Below are 17,421 nucleotides of genomic sequence, written 5' to 3'. Positions count from 1 at the left end.
CAACAAAAGAATGAAGGACAACGCTGTGCATTGTGCTCTCTCCTGTTTAGAGGAAGGGAGGGTATGAGCTGGGAGCCAGTGCTCTGTCAGTTCCAACTTTTAGCAGAATTACTTGGTCTGCAGGTACATACGATTCATACATAGCGAGGCTGTGGTTTCACAAGCAGTTTGAGCCAGTTCAGGTGTAGGCTACTTTTGAAAGAAGTCTGTTCTTTTGCACCTTTCCCTCTGCCAGCACCTGTGTCAGAGGGGCTGCACCAGGATGAGATCATGTTGATCAATATCACATGATAAAAAAAAAAAGAAAAAAATTGTTTTGCAGCTGGATCAGTTTCTTGATCCTGTTACTTTTGTAGCCTTGCAGCCTTAGCATAAGCTGGGAGGAAGGAAAGCCAGTACTTCTGTGTTTGGTGGCAGCTTTTGTCTAGATAAGGCTGTCATTCAACAGCTGCTTTAAGCCAAATTGTAGAATCCATATAGATGGGATGTCTGAAGCTGTTATTGAGGATGAATAAACTTTTTTCCTGCTTTTATGAAGAATAACTTTCAAAGTGGTTCACTTTGTATGGAATTGACTCATGATTTTTATTATCTGGCTGCAGTATTATATATAAAAATGCCTGTTGGGTATGTAAATATGAATTTTATGAATGAGGAAAGAAACCGTTGTATGTGTCGTGTATTTTCAATACAGGTTTACAACTTGGTCCAGCTTCTGTTAAAAGCAAGGGCAAAAAATTATTGGTTCAAAGTTGCTTTCTAAAATCCTGTAATATTGTAAGTATTGATTCTACAAGTCATCTGCATAAACCACCTTATGTCTATGACAGTCGCAGTAGCATTACTTTTGTTCTTTATTTGATACTTTATCAATAAACTACAGGTTTTACAGTGTATAATAAGTATACTTTTTACACTAGCATTTCAACATAGTGTCTAATGTTTGGAAATGAATATAAAATTATAGCTATTTAGATATTAAAAACTGGGCAACTATTTTGGGTTTGTCACCATATCCTTGGGTAGAAAGGTACAGACAGATGCATGAGACATCTGTTGTGTAGCAACTTGTTTTTCTTTGATAACTTGTTTGCATGACAAAAAGAGATGGTTTATCACATGAGTTTAATATTCTAATCTTCTGACTTTTTTCTCTTTAGGTTGCAGCAATCTATAAAGATTCAAGTATTGGAAATCTTATAAATATAATTATTGTAAAATTAATTGTAATTCACAATGAACAGGTAGGAAAAATAAATATTGAAAAGATTTCTTTCTAATAGAAGAAGTAAAATACATCAATTTGAATTGTAATTCCAAAGTTTAAAATTTTTTAGTTTTAAATACAAAATATTTTCTTTAACTATAAAATTTTGTTTTAAACTAGGAGAGTAAATGTCAAATGTGAGGTTAACTGCAGAGCCTTTATTTAATGCCTGTATTTCCCCATCTCTCTATTAGCACCTCCTGTTGACCTAAATGGACATAAATCAGATACTATATGAAAGCTTATGGCATAACTACTTACAATGTGGTTATATGCATAGAAACATGACAGGGAAATGACAGCTTTTATAGAGGGTTTTAATGGAGGGTCTTCAGCCCTAACAGCTGTAATACTTTAAGATTGTAAGAAGTATACACTTTTCAAATACATTTTTTTTATATTTATCAAAAATGTCACTTTAAAAAAAATATTTAACACATGGTACATGCTTACATACATCGATTAAAATATGGGTTCTCATGACTGATAACTTGTCACTAAATTAAGATCTGATCCTACAAACAAATCTGTGTGAGTGAACTCTTATGTGGATTCCTGATGAATTCCTTTCCATGCACAGTCACTGTTTTGCAGATTAGGGGCACAAATGACAAAGTAATAACTGCAAGTGCATGAATATTAAAACCCTTGTTTGTTTTATTTTTTGGCCATTTCTTGCTTAGGAAGGACCAGCTATCACTTTTAATGCAGCTACCACACTTCGTAATTTTTGCTTATGGCAGCAAGCACAAAACACTTTGGATGATGCTCACCCTTCTCATCATGATACTGCTGTTCTTATCACTAGGTACAGTATCTGAAATAGCCATAATTACTCAGCTAGGTGAGAAATGCTTCAGTTTCTTTTTTACAACATCATTTTTTCACCATTCCACTGATATTTTTCATAGTCTCAATTCACTTCAATTATCTATCTTGCACTTTCCAAAGCACTGATTATCAATACATGAGCAATTATTCCGAGTGCTATGTTGGTAGCTAACCATCTGATGGATCTTTCATTAAAGATGATGGAAATTACTTAGACCTGAAATTGTTACAAGGAAATGAAGTCTTCAGCCATTGTACATATATGTGATAGGGGTGGAGTGCTGTACATACTGGAATCAGCTGAAGGATGCAGTGACAGTCAGCTCCTGATAGCCCAGATGTAAGCTTTTGGTAGTTCAAATTACAAATGGAAAACATTTACATATTAGTATATATTCTTCCTGTATGCCGATTGCCTCAGTGAAGGTTATGATGCTCATTCACTGAAATATATTCTCTCTTTCGCTGTTCTCTTACATTATTTTTTCCCCCCAGTGTTCAAGTTGGACACACTCCAGCACTTCAAACTGTTTGATATTTGTCCTGAATTTTACGTTGTTATTTTGGCAGATGGTCCACTACGTAAGGTAGTTTCAAGTATACTGCAATCTGCATGTTTTTCAGCAGCATTTCATGCTTGATCTACCTTATGCATTGTAGAGAAATAACATAGTATCTGAATTTTTATTCTTTGTAAGCTAAATAGAAAGCAATACTGTGACCTTAGTCTGGTGAATTTAAATTACTTCTTTCACTAGAATGCAAATTGTTTGAATGGACTCTAAGATAAACAATTGAGAATCAGATTTACAATTGCAGTAATTAATATAGCAACAGTGGAATACTTTAAAAATCTTCTTTTATTTGCTGTAATAATTTTAAATAAATCTTTTCCTTCAAGGGAAGATATCTGCAGAGCTAGAGAGAAGTGTGATACTCTTGGTGAGTTATTCTTTTTTAATCCGTATGATTTTATAACAGAAAGTATATGAGAATTTCACTGTAGGGAGAAAAATCAATTAGGAATAAATCAGAAAATAGATGCAAAATTTAAGTCACACAGACAAAAAAAAAATCAACTTCTCAATGCTGTTCTGCCCTGGCACGTACTTTGTGGTTGGTTGTTTTGTGTAAATTTGCTTTATAGTTGAGGCATGACTTTCAGCTTGGGTGCCATGGTGTTTGTTTAGAGAGTCACTTCTTGTACATGAAAATTCATTCTGTTAAGCTTTTATATAAGGATTCAATTTTGCAGGTTTAGCAGAGCTAGGTACAATGTGTGACCCACTCCGCAGCTGTTCTATAAGCGAAGAAAATGGATTGAGTGCCGCTTTTACTATAGCACATGAGCTTGGACATGTGTAAGTACCTATTTCTCAGCAGGTAAAACTTTTTTAAGTTTGCTTTTGAATATGACCAGTTTCCAGTGATGGGCTCTACACTTCTAAGAGGGTGCAGTCTACTATGTCCTTTTAGAAGAGTCATAATTTTTGCCCCTTGCAGTGAGCCAGCTCTGCCTGCCACCTAGAGTTAGAGAAATTGTGAATTTTATAACCTGGTTGGTATCCTGAATTATGGGAAATACTGGCCATACTTCTGTATTCTGTCCTTTTGTCATATGAACTGGTTGGGACACTGGGACAGGTATCTTAGATGTGCAACGTAGTCCTGTTAACTCCAACTGCATTCTAGCCCTGATAGGAATTGACCTTTAAGAAAAGACAATTGTTAATGTAACGCAGAAATATTCTTCCTTGTGTTTGATCCTTTCAGAATACAATAGAGTAACACAAAGAGAAATACTTTACACAGAAAAATAAGAGGAGATGACAGCATTTTATTTTATGAAGCATACCTCATCAGTGATGGCAGAAAGGTGCTATACTCTAGCTCCATGAGGCATGCCACAGTGTAGGTAACGCCAACGTTACAGAGCTCAGTAGCTAGCTTGTTAATTTTCATGTGCCTGGAAGTTCATTTAGATACATGCCATTTGTCATGCTACTTAAACTGAGATATAAAATAATAAGATGATGTGTTAGTTGCATAAACGTGATGTTGATGTGCTCTGTACTTTGTTTTTGTTACTGAACAGTAAGGATTATGATGTGAATATTGGGCTAATGTGTCTAGTGATGGCCTGTATATTCAGTTGAGGAGATGGGTTGTTCATTCAAAGTGGCATACTCTCAAAACACTGGAATTTTTCTCGTGGACTAAAGAGCTATGTAATTGTAAAATTTTTCCTGTGCCCAGCATTGTCTAATTAGGAGTGTTTTGGATAGGGAAAGAATTTTATAAGGCATTTTTAAGATACCTGTTGCCATAATGTCAGATAGTCATATTAAGTGAGTCCCATTAAACTTTAAGGCATTTTCAAACTCAAAGCTCGAGCATTTGCTGCTACAACAAAGAGAGTCTTAATTAATTATTGCTGAATTTGTTTTGGAGTTTGTCTGTTTTGCTTTTTAGATTTAATGTGCCTCATGATGACAGTTTTAAATGTAAAGAAGCTGGAATTAAACATCAATACCATGTGATGGCTCCAACTTTAAATTACCATACAAGTCCATGGACCTGGTCAAAATGCAGTCAAAAATATATCACTGAATTTCTTGAGTAAGTATCAATATAATGCTATGTTTTTATTTTCTTTTTTTTTTCCAGTTTCATGTCTTTCTGAGAAGTATTTTAAAGGTATTGTTTAAATACTGTTTTTATGTTGTTCTTAAGGTTTAACCACTGACTTGTACGGCCTCAGTCCTCCAGAAAAATACATGTATTTAACTCTTTGGATGATTCATGACTTTGTTAAAGTTGCACTCAACATGTAAAGCTAAGAAGATTTATTTACTTGTTTTAATATAGTGGCATTGGTTATTGAAAATGGCTTTAGTATGATTTTAGTGGGTCAGAATAGGCACACTTTATTTTTGGAAGTTTTTATTTAAAAAAATAACTGGCAGATATAATTTAGGCAGTACCATCTTTTTTCCTGTAAGAATGAAAAAGCGAAATGACAGACAAAAAAACCAAAAGAACTTAAACTTTATGTGCTGGATCTAATGCACAGTCCAATAAAGGAAAATCAAGTGACCTGGTTTATTGGTTTTAATTAAAGTCATTATATAGGTAGGTGTCGTGGTTTAACCCCAGCCAGCAACTAAGCACCACGCAGCCGCTCACTCACTCCCCCCCCATCCAGTGGGATGGGGGAGAAAATCAGGAAAAGAAGTAAAACTCCTGGGTTGAGATAAGAATGATTTAATAGAACAGAAAAGAAGAGACTAATAATGATAATGATAACACTAATAAAATGACAACAGTAGTAATAAAAGGATTGAAATGTACAAATGATGCGCAGGGCAATTGCTCACCACCCGCCGACCGACACCCAGCCAGTCCCCAAGAGGCGAATCCCTGCCCCCCACTTCCCAGTTCCTAAACTAGATGGGACGTCCCATGGTATGGAATACACTGTTGTCCAGTTTGGGTCAGGTGCCCTGGCTGGGCATGAGAAGCTGAAAAATCCTTGACTCTAGTCTAAACACTACTGAGCAACAACTGAAAACATCAGTGTTATCAACATTCTTCACATACTGAACTCAAAACATAGCACTGTACCAGCTACTAGGAAGACAGCTAACTACGTCCCAGCTGAAACCAGGACAGTAGGTAGGCATGCAAACCCATAACTCCACTGAGATACGCATACGTAAGTGTTGTGTGAGTAGGCTCCCAGTGAATGAAGAGTGATTTATTCACATTTTGTTCCTGTTTTTACAACAGTACTGGTTATGGTGAATGCCTCCTAGACAAACCTAGTGGAAGAATATATGATCTTACCTCTCAGCTGCCTGGGTCAATGTATGATGTCAATAAGCAGTGTGAACTTATGTTTGGTCTTGGGTCACAAGTGTGCCCGTATCTGGTGAGTGAATAACACACAAAGTCATGCTCAATCTATACTAAAATATTACTGAAAGTTAGGTTTAGAAATGAAATCTCAGCACTTCTGGTTATTTAAGAATTTTATCCTGAAATGTGTCAAAGTGCGCATTCTATTCTGTTGAAGGGGGAAGAGTTCAGTGGAGAGCATTGCAGCTCCATATACGAGAAATATATAGAATTAAAAAGTAGGATGCATTCATTTTGATCTGCACATCTGTGAATGTGATCATAATTCCTTTAAAAGATCTAAAGCTGCATAAATTAAGGCTTCCTGCAACTACTGAAAGATAATTATTTCAGCACTTTCTACAAATGTTTTCACATTATAGCTCCTATCTTACATTAACAGGTCTGTCTTATCTGCTTCTTTTAGTGCTTTTTAAAAATTTATAACTTGAAAGTATATATATTAATTCAAATATTTGTTCTAAATGTTTGGTGCAATGCGTAGATTCCCTCTACTTTGTCAAAGAGTCAAAAAATATTTTCATGCCTGTTAGAGTATACGTTTTGTATACTTAACCAAAAATTTCTTTAAAGCAAAATTGGGATCTGGAAAGAAAACTTGAGTAGATTAGTATCGGAACTTAAGTTGTATTTTGAAAACTTAATGTGGCTGGTGCAATATAAAATAAATACAAATGCAACATTATGACTTCATTCATTACTGTCAAAATGTCATGTAGAATTAGATTTTCGACCAACTTGTCAAATACCTCTACTAGTATTGCATGGCTAGTTGGAGGTGTTTAAAGGAGAGAATTTAAGATCAGATTCAGACTGAATTTAGTGGAGCTTTTGGTGAGGTAAAATGTTGTTTAGGAGGAGTCAGGCTTTATGGGAATATTATAAAAAAAGAAAAGGAGGATTCAAAAACCTGAAGATGGTGTTATTGAAGACTGCTTTGAAAATTTTATAATCCATAAAGGTTATTTGTCCATTAAGAGACTTAATTTGAAAAGGAGGCTTCTTGATTTTCTAGTCAGTGTATTTTTAAGAATTCCAATTAAAGTCTCTTTCTGGGGATTATACGCAAACTGTGCTGCATAGTATCAACCATAACCTCTTACATACTTTTTTATTAAATTTTCTGCTGAATTATAAAATGAAGTTATCTATTACTTCTAATGGGATCAGTTTCAAGTGTTCCACATTCCTGCCTGGCCTTAAGCAAAAACCATTTTGTTTCTGTGGGGTTTTATCTGTGAAAAATGGTAGTACTAATAGCAAACACAAAGTCGACATAGTTTGAGAAAAAAAATACAAATATCCCAACTAATGTCTAAAATGGTGTTACAGGTACAACAAAAGTAATCTTGTTTTCTTTTTAGAAACAATGCAAACGCTTATGGTGTACAAGCACGGAAGGTGTTCACAAGGGTTGTCGTACTCAGCACATGCCTTTGGCTGATGGAACTGTTTGTGGTGTGGGAATGGTAAGCCTTCATTTGTTTCTCAGTACTTGTACGTGGCAAAATTGATCATGTAGATAAGAAAGATCAGTGCTTGCTGTGTGGCAACACTATGCCTGTAGCGTACTGATTGTGCGAACAGTATCTACCTGACTTTACCTGCAGTTTCTTTTAGTCCTGTAATGTTGTGACATAAATAACACAGGTTGTCTGTTCAGAATAATTATAAAAGTTTACAGATGCCACATTGGTGCAAGAACTCAGGGGAAAGTTGCCATCTTTCCTTCTGTGTGAAAAGTTCAGATCATTCATAAGTTGGGTTTTTTCCTCATTGGTAGTGCTCCAAAGTTGAATTTCCTGCAAACAAGACATCCCAAAAGTGTGTTTCCCCAGTTTGTCTTGTTGAGGCTGTTTCACTGAACCAGAATGAATTAAGTATGAGTGACTTAGATACAGGGGTACTCTTTTTTGGAAAGAGGGAGTCTTTGGATTAGAATCTTGGTTTCAGTAGATATTTGCACATTGTGTCTGTTTCAGACAAAATATGAAAGTGTGTACCAGTACCTCTGCACCTACTGCAGTAAGTACTTTAACCACATATAACTTGCATTCATACACTGTCTTGCCTATTGTAACGTAATTCAGGATACTTGGATCTGTTCAGTGCTAAAAACCTTTCTTGGGCTGTCCGTAAGGGTCATGAATATCTTATTAGTAGATAGGGTCAAGGGACTTACAGAACCTTAATAGAAACAGAAGTAGTGGTGGAGGCCACTGGTTGAAGCCAGAGTTACGAGTGAAGATTTGAGGGTTTTAGTTTTGGATTTGTATGCAGTTTAGGAAGTGAACAGAAATTAGGTGCTTGAGTTCTTTGCCGATCTAGTCTTTGGCTTCTCTGTGTCTCAGTTCACCACCAGCAAATAGAATTATTTTCTTACTTGTCAGGGGATTGTGAGAATAAACATTTCAGAGATTTTTTTACATGCTCGGATACAATGGTGATTATATTAAGTATGGTTGGTTTATTATGTTGAGCTGATTTTAATAGTAATGTGCTTTGGCAGCTTCAGGGGCTGTGGGAACAATGTTAACTTTTTATCTTTTGATAGTTTTGTAGGTTCAAAGATGATTAAAAAAATATCTAGCCTAATTTGTATGTATAATAGGCTGCTACATTTCACTCAATTATTACTAAATTTGCCCCAATAACTTTTAATCTTTACAGTTTTGTTTTTTTTAATTTTTCTGTATTTGGTGAGACAGTAGTAGTAAGGAATTTGAAAATACTGTCTTAATGGATAACAATTTAATGGGTATATTGTCTCAAATGGTTTCTTTCTCTCTTGCAAGATTAGGAAAAGTTATTTGATGGTTGCAGTGGAAGCTCTGCTTGATTAAATCCTATGCATGCAGCTGGTATTATAAAGTTTAACCCATTTTTCAGTCAGTCACTGATCAGAAAGGAAGTTCATCTTTTATATAGAACTTCATATGTAATCTTTAGTTCAACTGACTTGACTCTAATTTGCCAACATCAGAGGACTTCTTTTATATTAAGAATACAAAAACCTATTTTATGCAATTACTGCAGTGAAACCAGTTTTCTCTAGGAAGTGAAGAGCTAATTACAGTCATTACCTCTGAAAGATGTAAGAAAGAACAGCAATTAATCTGACAAATTGTCATCTGTTCCTGTCTAAGGGACAGCTCCTTTCAAGCTCAGTCAGCAAGTTCCTGTTGATGTTAATGGAAATAAGACATGGTGACTATTATAATTAATGTTTGCCGGCAAGCTAAATAATTTTCTATTTGGCATTTGCAGCATTATTGCTGTGATGAATACAGAAAAGATCCATTTAAGGCAATTGTAATTTTAGTATCAACTTTTTAAGCTTAGATTTGACATGTGGGTTTATTTTCACAATAATCTTTATTTTTTCTTCAGGTTGTGTGTCTGATTAGCGGATCTTGCTTGCATGGACTGCTCTAACAATTCTTGTATCTTTCCTTCCCCCCAAATACCAAAAGGTAGAAATTTAATAATGTGAGAGACTCTCAAGTGAATGAGCAAACAGCTTTTCCTGAGCGCCTGCACTTCCTAATGGAATGTCTTCTTGCCATATGCAATCTATCAGTATGCACGTGTTTTGAAAGAGAATTGTTTTGTATGTCTCATGGTGCACACACCTGTAGAGCTCAGTGACTTCTTAATACATATAATAGTAGTAGTAGGTACAGGTAGCATTTTCTTAAAATATTAGGGGGGAAAAAACAGCCTAACATTTCAGTGTCTTATAGAGAATAAAGAAAATATTTTATTGGGAATTTAAACATTTCCTATATTAATTCTATGTAGTTAATATTATTAATTATCTGGAATTAATATTACTAAAATAGAAAACTTTCACTTTTACTTCAATTTGCTGTCTAGTCAAATTTCTTTGAGCCAATCAAACTATATTTTGTTCATCCTAGAGTTACCTGCAAAAATGAATTATATTTGCTTGTTGAGCTTCTGCTGAAGTATCTGAAATTTTCTCTTCCTCTCCTCTTTTTATACATTCTGAGTGCTTAGGTCTGACAGTAGCCTATAAGTAGCAATTCTGCTGTGTCTGAGAACAGTTTCTCACTCCATTGATATTCACATTGTGTCTCATCACTTCAGGTGCTTTTTGTTTGCCCATTTGGGTCCACAAAGGTCTCTAGGAAGTCTAAGCTTCTGCCAGCTCTTCTAATGTCACACAGACCTTCCCTGAAGCAGAGGATGCAGCCTTAAAATTCTTTGGCCTAACTGGTACTTCAGAGACAAAGTGATAGTAAATTTGTCTAGTCATGCCATGTGTAAACATTTACTAGTTTTGCAGTGGTGAATTTCTACATACCAGAGGACTTTGTTAGTCATTGCTTGAAAGTGTTTCTGGTGTTCTTTTGTGAGAGATACTATTAAATACAAAGGTATACATTCCTGAATTGTCTTCCTAAATACAATTATATGACACAACCACAATATAAAGTTTTTATTAAAATGCTATTTTTATTGTGTAATGAGGCACAATGACATGAAAAATGTTAAATGGTTAGTGCTTTTTCATGTCTTGTCTCTGTATTCAAAGCTACCATGGGAGTATCTTCAGAATTAAGTACTGTGCCATATGATTAGTTGGAGGTAGCCTGCTCACTGGATGCCACAATGAATTTTGTATATATAGTTGTAATTTTTGTTGTGATGGTATAAACTATATGTACAAATTAAAAACAAAATAAATCACAGTAAGAACAGTATTTATATGCTACATTGAGGACCAAGATACCAGAGGAGGCCGCTATGTATTACAAGACATATGAGAGAGTTAGTTTTCATTAGGACAGAAACTGGAATGCTTTAATTGGCCTGGTTTCCTTCTCTTAACCATCAAAATTCTTGTTGCCATCATGTTCCAGGCTGGAGCCAATGTGATGGATGTTTAGGAAATGTGAACGACTTAGAGCAGATCTTTTAGCTGCGCTTCCTCTTGGGTTTTCTTGTTGCACTCTAGTCAGAAATTTCTTTGTGCTTTGAAATTTCTGCAGACCGGCATTATCTGATTATCTCGGTATTATCCGTTTGGATTATGTTTTCAATTGCTTTCTTTTCTTTTACTATCTGTTTCTTTTATTTTTTGGGAGACTACTCTATTTGAGGGTTTCTGTAGTGAGGAATTTACTTGCATTTATACTCTGGGACAGTACAAAAGATTTCTCTTCACCTTGAGCATAGGAAGTTTTGGGGTTTTTTTTCCTTTCTGAAATTCTGAAGTGAGTTTGGAGAGTGATTCAGGTTTTGGCATGTTGAGTATCTTTTTTCAGATTTATAAAAACAGAACAAAACAAACAACCAAAAACCATAACACAAAATAACGTTAGTAGGTAGAATCCTAGATTCACTAGATTTGTTCCTAATTCTAAATCTACAGGGTACCAGTTTTCACAGTGTGGTTGATGTCATTCACAAAAAATACTTAATCCCATTTTATGGAGGACCTAATTAAAATTAGTAAGCTAGTTGTATTATGGAAAAGAAATATCTACACTACCATGTGTAACCAAATTGGCTACAAGCCAACTAATATACAAACTCTCCTGACACATATCCATCTCCAGCTTACACCTGGCTTGGAGTCATGGCTTCTGTATAATCAAGTGATGCAGTTTTTAGCAGTGTAGTTTACATGATATTCCAGTAATGGTAGCTCATCTGTTGGAGTTGGTGATGCACATCTGGGCCAAAAAAACCCAGCTCCAAAGAGGAGTAGTTGGTGAAACCATCTATCTTGTAGGAGTGGCGTTCCCAGAACAAGCCTTTTTTGCTATGAAAATGACAGCAAAAATACCCAATAAAGTGTCTTTTTTTATATTTATTTTCTGAGACACTCAGAAGGGTTGCACTCTGATCCTTCCTGGATTCCTGAGCAGTATTCCAGTGCTTCCTTAGACATTGGAAGGGAGAGGTAGGAGGTAGCCATGTGATTCTGACCCAAACTTCTCCGTGTCCTGGAGCTGTCACAGTGTTCTACATAATGGCAGTTTGCTACCTAAACACTGAAAAAACAAATGTCAGAAGTCTGGAAAAAGCTGTTTAACAGCAAGAAGGAATCCACATGATACAAATAACAGTTTGATTAGAAATCATGTCCCTTTGTGTGTTTGAGAGAAATGTTTATTACTTCTATTCACTGTAGAGATATATTGTATGTTGAGCTAGTGTCTCTAAAAATATCTAAAATAGCTATTGAGTGAATTAAGTTTTCATCCTAGTCCCTGTATAGCCACATAAAGAGAGGGATGCAGGGACAATTGAGAATGGGGAGGCATACCATCAAAGAATTGCTTTGATCAGTAAAAGAAGTACCAGTCTCTGATTTTGAAGTATGTTTGCTGTTCTTCAGTTGTAGGTTACTACCCATGTATTGATTTCTTTTAAAAATCATTGCATTGCTTGACTACCTCATGAATGTAATACCTGAAGATAATCTGTAAGAATAATTCATTATATGTGTATATATATGTAAAGTAAGTATAAAAAATTCAAATGGATTGTAACAGAGTTGTGTGATAGGAGGATATGTTAACCATCTGGGAAGCAGGAGCAGATCTTTTGAACTGTAAAAGCAAAGTATATTTAAGGGCTCAAACCAAGAAATTTTGCTATCAACTGGGATTTTCGTGAAATACTTTTCCGATTAGATGTGATTTCAGAAAAATTAAAAGTTTTCTGTGGTAATGTTTCAAGGCAGAAATAAAGTATGTAGATTTTTTCAAGAAAAAATTGAAAATGTTGGAAAAAATTATTCAAATATTGTGGGTTTTGTAGGTAATGTCATCTAAGTAATAAATGTGGGCTTGTCTGAGAATCCATGCTACAGAGAGACCTGAGTTGCCATAGTTACAACTTCAGTTAGACGTTTCTCCAACCTCCATTTTTCTGTCTTGTATACTTATTTTACTAATTGCTCTATTTTTGCTGTTATTACATGCTCTACACCCCACTTCTCGTCTTGTTTCTTTGAGCAATGTGCTTTCTTAACTATGTTTATTATAAGAAGAAGATGGAGAGCAGGCATAGGTCTAATGTGCAGCAAAATGTTTCCTTATATCGGCTTGCAGCAGACAAGGCAGAGAGAGGTCTGTAGCAGTACATTCATTCAGGGGAATGAATGGGAACACCCCATAGACATAAATACAGCCAGAAACAACAGCTCTGAGATTTGTGGACTTTAGCATTCATCTGAGTGGGTGTTCTTATCTTTACTCCCTGCTCACGGGGTTATGCGCTGAATCTATGTAACTTCTAAGATTCATACTCTGTTCCCAGCTCTATGTGATTGGAATCTACTTTGAGACAGTTTATGCTCAGACCTCAGCTACAGGCCAGATGCTTTATACTGAACTAGTCTTGTGCTGCAGCACTGCGTTTAGTGTTTATCTGTTTTGTGGCACCGGCTCTGCCCATTTTCCTTTTCCACATTCAGTCCGCTACAACTTTCTCTTCCTGTGCTATTCACTGGCTCATAGTCATTCTCAGGGCCCTGTCTGGATATCAGGAATGAAGAAATTGTATTTTATAAGGCAAAAAGAAATCAGAACAATAAAATTGGGTATTTGAAAGGCAAAATACAGACCATCATGTCTACTTCTGCAGTGCTTTGTCCTTTTCAATTTTTCCTCAGACTTGTCTTCAGTGTTCAATCATCTTCTTTCTTTTTAGAAACACCAGCAGCTACCTGTAGCATCCATGGAAGCATGTTGGTGTCTAGAAATAGACGAGTAGCTTTTCCTGAGCCTTCTTTTCCGCAAGGCTACACAGGGCTCCAATGCCTGAAACTATGTTCTCATACACTGAGCATTAGTGTTTCAGTCTTTGCCCCAAGATCTTGAAAAATCATGTGTATCTCTGGGAGTAGTCTGGAAAATGTAGGTAGCAAGAGTGAACTTGGAGTCCTCTTCCTGCTGTGAGTCATACCAGGCTGTGTATGAAGTACTTGATTTCAGAAGAGCTCTGGTCCTGTTCTGCATGCATCTATCGCTCTCCTCGATTCAGGCAAAATTGAGCATAGTCTGGCAATTAACACTTTTAATAATTTCTTCCAAAATTGCTTTCCTGGAAACTTAGCAGGCTCTATAAGCAATGAGATAAGTTGGAAGTACCAGAATTCAGTTTATGAAATCATAATGCATAGGCAAGAGTAAAACTGCTTATTATAAGCAGGTGATTAATACATATAAATCTCTGTACCTGGAGGTTCATTGATCCCAAAATTGAACCATTAACCCTCCCTCTCATCTCTGAAGATATAATAATTGCATGTGGATTTGGGTCGGAATTTCTGCCTTTTTGACAGAAAGCCAACTGTTGACCTTGGCTAGAGCAGAGTTGCCACTTGTTGCAATCAGTGTATTTGGAATTACGAGTGATACCCACTTTACATGATGCATACATTATATTTGCCATATCAATGTAGGGAAAAAATTGTTAGTGATTATATTTAAGTTTATGAAAGTTCTGTATATCATAATATTCTCAGTGAAGCAATGATTCAAGCAAGCACAGAGGAACATCTGGAATGTGTCTGGTGCTGGAGTTTTCTACTGTGACTTCATCATGTTGCTTCTGTAGGAATGCAGCAGAATAATAGCTGAGACAAGTTTGTTGAATAAGCTATTAAAATCCCAGATGTCAACATGTGCTTCGCATTTTTATGGATTAAAATAATGCTGTTGTGGGTATAAAGTTTCATTTTACAACTCTGTCTTTTCCTGAAATCTCCCTTCAAGTTATTGTAAATGTTTTTGTGGATGGAAGAAGAACCTAAACTCTAGGTCGCTGTCCCATATTTGGATGCAGTATTCATTTTGTGAAGGGGGATTTAGAATCTTCAGCCTATAGTAGTAACAAATTGTTTCCTAAGATGCTAACGACAGTTCTTGGAAAGGCAAGTTCTTAATGTTTCCTCATATTTACCTTATGGCTATCTATCTCTTATTCCGAGGTATTAAATGCTAGGTACTAGAAGGTTTCGGTACAAAGGTACCCTAAGGGTATCTTGAAAAAAGTAATAAAAATTAACAGTAAGCACTGCAGTGAGAAATTATATGCAGATATGCAGTGAAATAATGGTGTCGTCTTAGTGTTAAGTTAAAGCATTAGTCTTGGCATCAAGCGAGTGATGATCTGGCCAATTTGCTGGATCATTTAAATGGTTGTATGACAAGATAGATCTAGCTTTTGTTCTGTTTGCTTTGGGCTTGAAAATCACCTTGAATAGTCATATTCTTAGAGGAAGGCATTCAGGGCTTAAAAGATAGGGCCCATGTGCAAGAGTCGGTACGACGAAGGATTATTCAGACAGGCAATTTTATCGCCAAGTTGGATTAGGAACTTGGGCAGAACTCAGAAAGGAGAATCTGATTCTGTGACAAATTCCTATTCTGAGAGCAAAATGATTGTTAGCATATGAGCATAAGTATCAATATAATAAAAGCATATACTGATTAGGAAAAAATTGCTTCTAGGAATTATTTTATGCAGTGATAAAACCACTGAACAACATCTGACTTTTGTGTTGTTCAGGTACATTCAGAAAGATTGCACACATCTTTTCTGTGTGTTCAGCAAAATTTATTTTAATTGATAGCTCCTACAATAAATTTGTAACATCATAATAACCCTTGAGAAATTCTACGTAATGTTTAAGTCAGTTTTAAAATCCTTGAATTATTTTATCTTCTGTGTATCAGAGATTCTTAAATTGTTTGTTGTGCCAGAGACTTTGGTTACCAAAACCCTTCTAGACTTTAAGGTATTTTGAAGCTGGTTTGTGTCACAGAGAGCAGACAGGGAAAGCCTAAGCTTCAGAAATAACAAGCAGTTGAATTGATACAATCTGTTCTGATGATTCTAGTGACTGATCCATGTATGTACGGCAGGGAAAGATGGAATTAAGCCACTCTGTGTCAATACGACTAGGAGAATCCCTCCTGACAACAAACCTAATGATCAGTCTAATCCTGAGTCTGCAAACAGTCATCTAAAATAAAGAATTCTCTCTATTGTGTATGAGCGCTGACCCCGTGTAGTCCATCCTGCCCAGTGTCTTGTCTCCAGATGTGGGCAGTCTTTGAGGCTTCAGAGGCTGTTTGGAGTCAAGGACAGAGTTGAGGACACATTATCCGCATAGAAGTCAGCAGGAGACATAGTGCTGACATTATAGTATCTTGTAAACAGTCTATTTTAATATGTAAACTATTGCACTATGTTGTGATCAAATATACCACTTGGGATTTTCTAAAGCATACAAGTGAATTAGAATTCCAACTGCCATAAGTCATCAGTAGGATTAGCGCTGGTAATTCCTGCAGGTTCTTTGAAAAAAGTCACACATGCACCAATCATAAGATTCTCATTTAGACTTTTTAGTCATATACATTTTGGGTAACCACTGAAGTGGCTAAATATTTGCAGAGTTGGGGATTTAGATAATAAATACTTAGAAGCAAGAGATTGATCACTTGATCTGAAAAAAATAGCTAGTAATTACAACTTTTTATAAGTAATAACAGTTTATAGATGGGGGTTGGTGAAGTCTTATAACTGGCATGACCAACAGAATAAACTTGCAATCTTTGTCTTCTTAATAATGTAAATCTCAGCAGATTAAATGAAAATCGCACTTTTATATAGACTTTTTAGTTGGAAATTAGATAGTTCTTCAGCAGGAATAAAAACTGAAGTAACACAATAGACATTGCAATGTAGTATCTTGCTCTAAGAATTATTATTTCTTTAAATATTACTTGAGTATTAATGGTAATGGTAGATTTGTTAAATTAGTAAATATAAAATTATTGTAATGTATAAATAAATAAAAATATAAAATATTTTACACCTGTTGTTATAGGTGTGAAAGTCCGAGTTTAAGCATGAATCTATAACATCATCTTGCTTTAGCATGAGCAAGGTCTTAAATGCTTATCTGCTTTTCACAAACAATCCCACTAGATATTTAGCTTTCAGGATGCTCAAAACACCCTGAATTTCTTGGTGGTTTGTTATCGTACCTTTTCACTTTTTGTATCAGCATGAATTTCCAAATCAAACTGGAAGAATCTCATACATAAAAGACGACTGCAAATCTATTTTTGAAGCTTGTGCATGAAAACATATCAGGAATTCAAGATCAGGATTTTGAGTTTCTTATACAGGTATATGAATAAAGTGACAAGACCTAAAGATATATTCAGCATCCAGTATCTTTCATAGAGAGCAAAGAACTGTACACAGCATTTGTGAAAATATGGCTACTGGATAAGATATTTTAAAGGAATTTGAACATTTTAGAAAATGTCCAGACTTAGATTAAGAGCAGTGAGCTCTTAAATTTTGTTCTTTCTGTGCCTAAAATATACAGTAACCTTTTGCTTGAC

The 17,421-nt window shown here is 35.6% G+C and overlaps 1 protein-coding gene across 4 annotated transcripts in view; it reads left to right on the top strand.

Moving 5' to 3' along the window:
* ADAMTS20 (ADAM metallopeptidase with thrombospondin type 1 motif 20) overlaps positions 1–17,421 on the top strand; it is a 99,052-nt gene that overhangs the window by 25,471 nt on the left and 56,160 nt on the right. For all 4 annotated transcript variants that reach the window (XR_011327811.1, XM_069802213.1, XM_069802212.1 and 1 more), the window contains 7 exons: positions 1,161–1,244; positions 1,951–2,075; positions 3,000–3,040; positions 3,354–3,459; positions 4,571–4,717; positions 5,888–6,029; positions 7,381–7,485. Coding sequence is in view for 3 of the 4 variants with exons in the window: in XM_069802213.1 (XP_069658314.1) it covers positions 1,161–1,244; positions 1,951–2,075; positions 3,000–3,040; positions 3,354–3,459; positions 4,571–4,717; positions 5,888–6,029; positions 7,381–7,485 (750 nt within the window). In the remaining variant the exon portion in view is untranslated. The remainder of the gene's footprint in view (positions 1–1,160; positions 1,245–1,950; positions 2,076–2,999; positions 3,041–3,353; positions 3,460–4,570; positions 4,718–5,887; positions 6,030–7,380; positions 7,486–17,421) is intronic.

Source organism: Haliaeetus albicilla, chromosome 14 (genome assembly GCF_947461875.1).
Source record: "Haliaeetus albicilla chromosome 14, bHalAlb1.1, whole genome shotgun sequence".
Lineage (NCBI taxonomy): Eukaryota > Metazoa > Chordata > Aves > Accipitriformes > Accipitridae > Haliaeetus > Haliaeetus albicilla.
The sequence above is the reverse complement of the archived record's forward strand: the minus strand, read 5'-3'. Positions and strand labels throughout refer to the sequence as shown.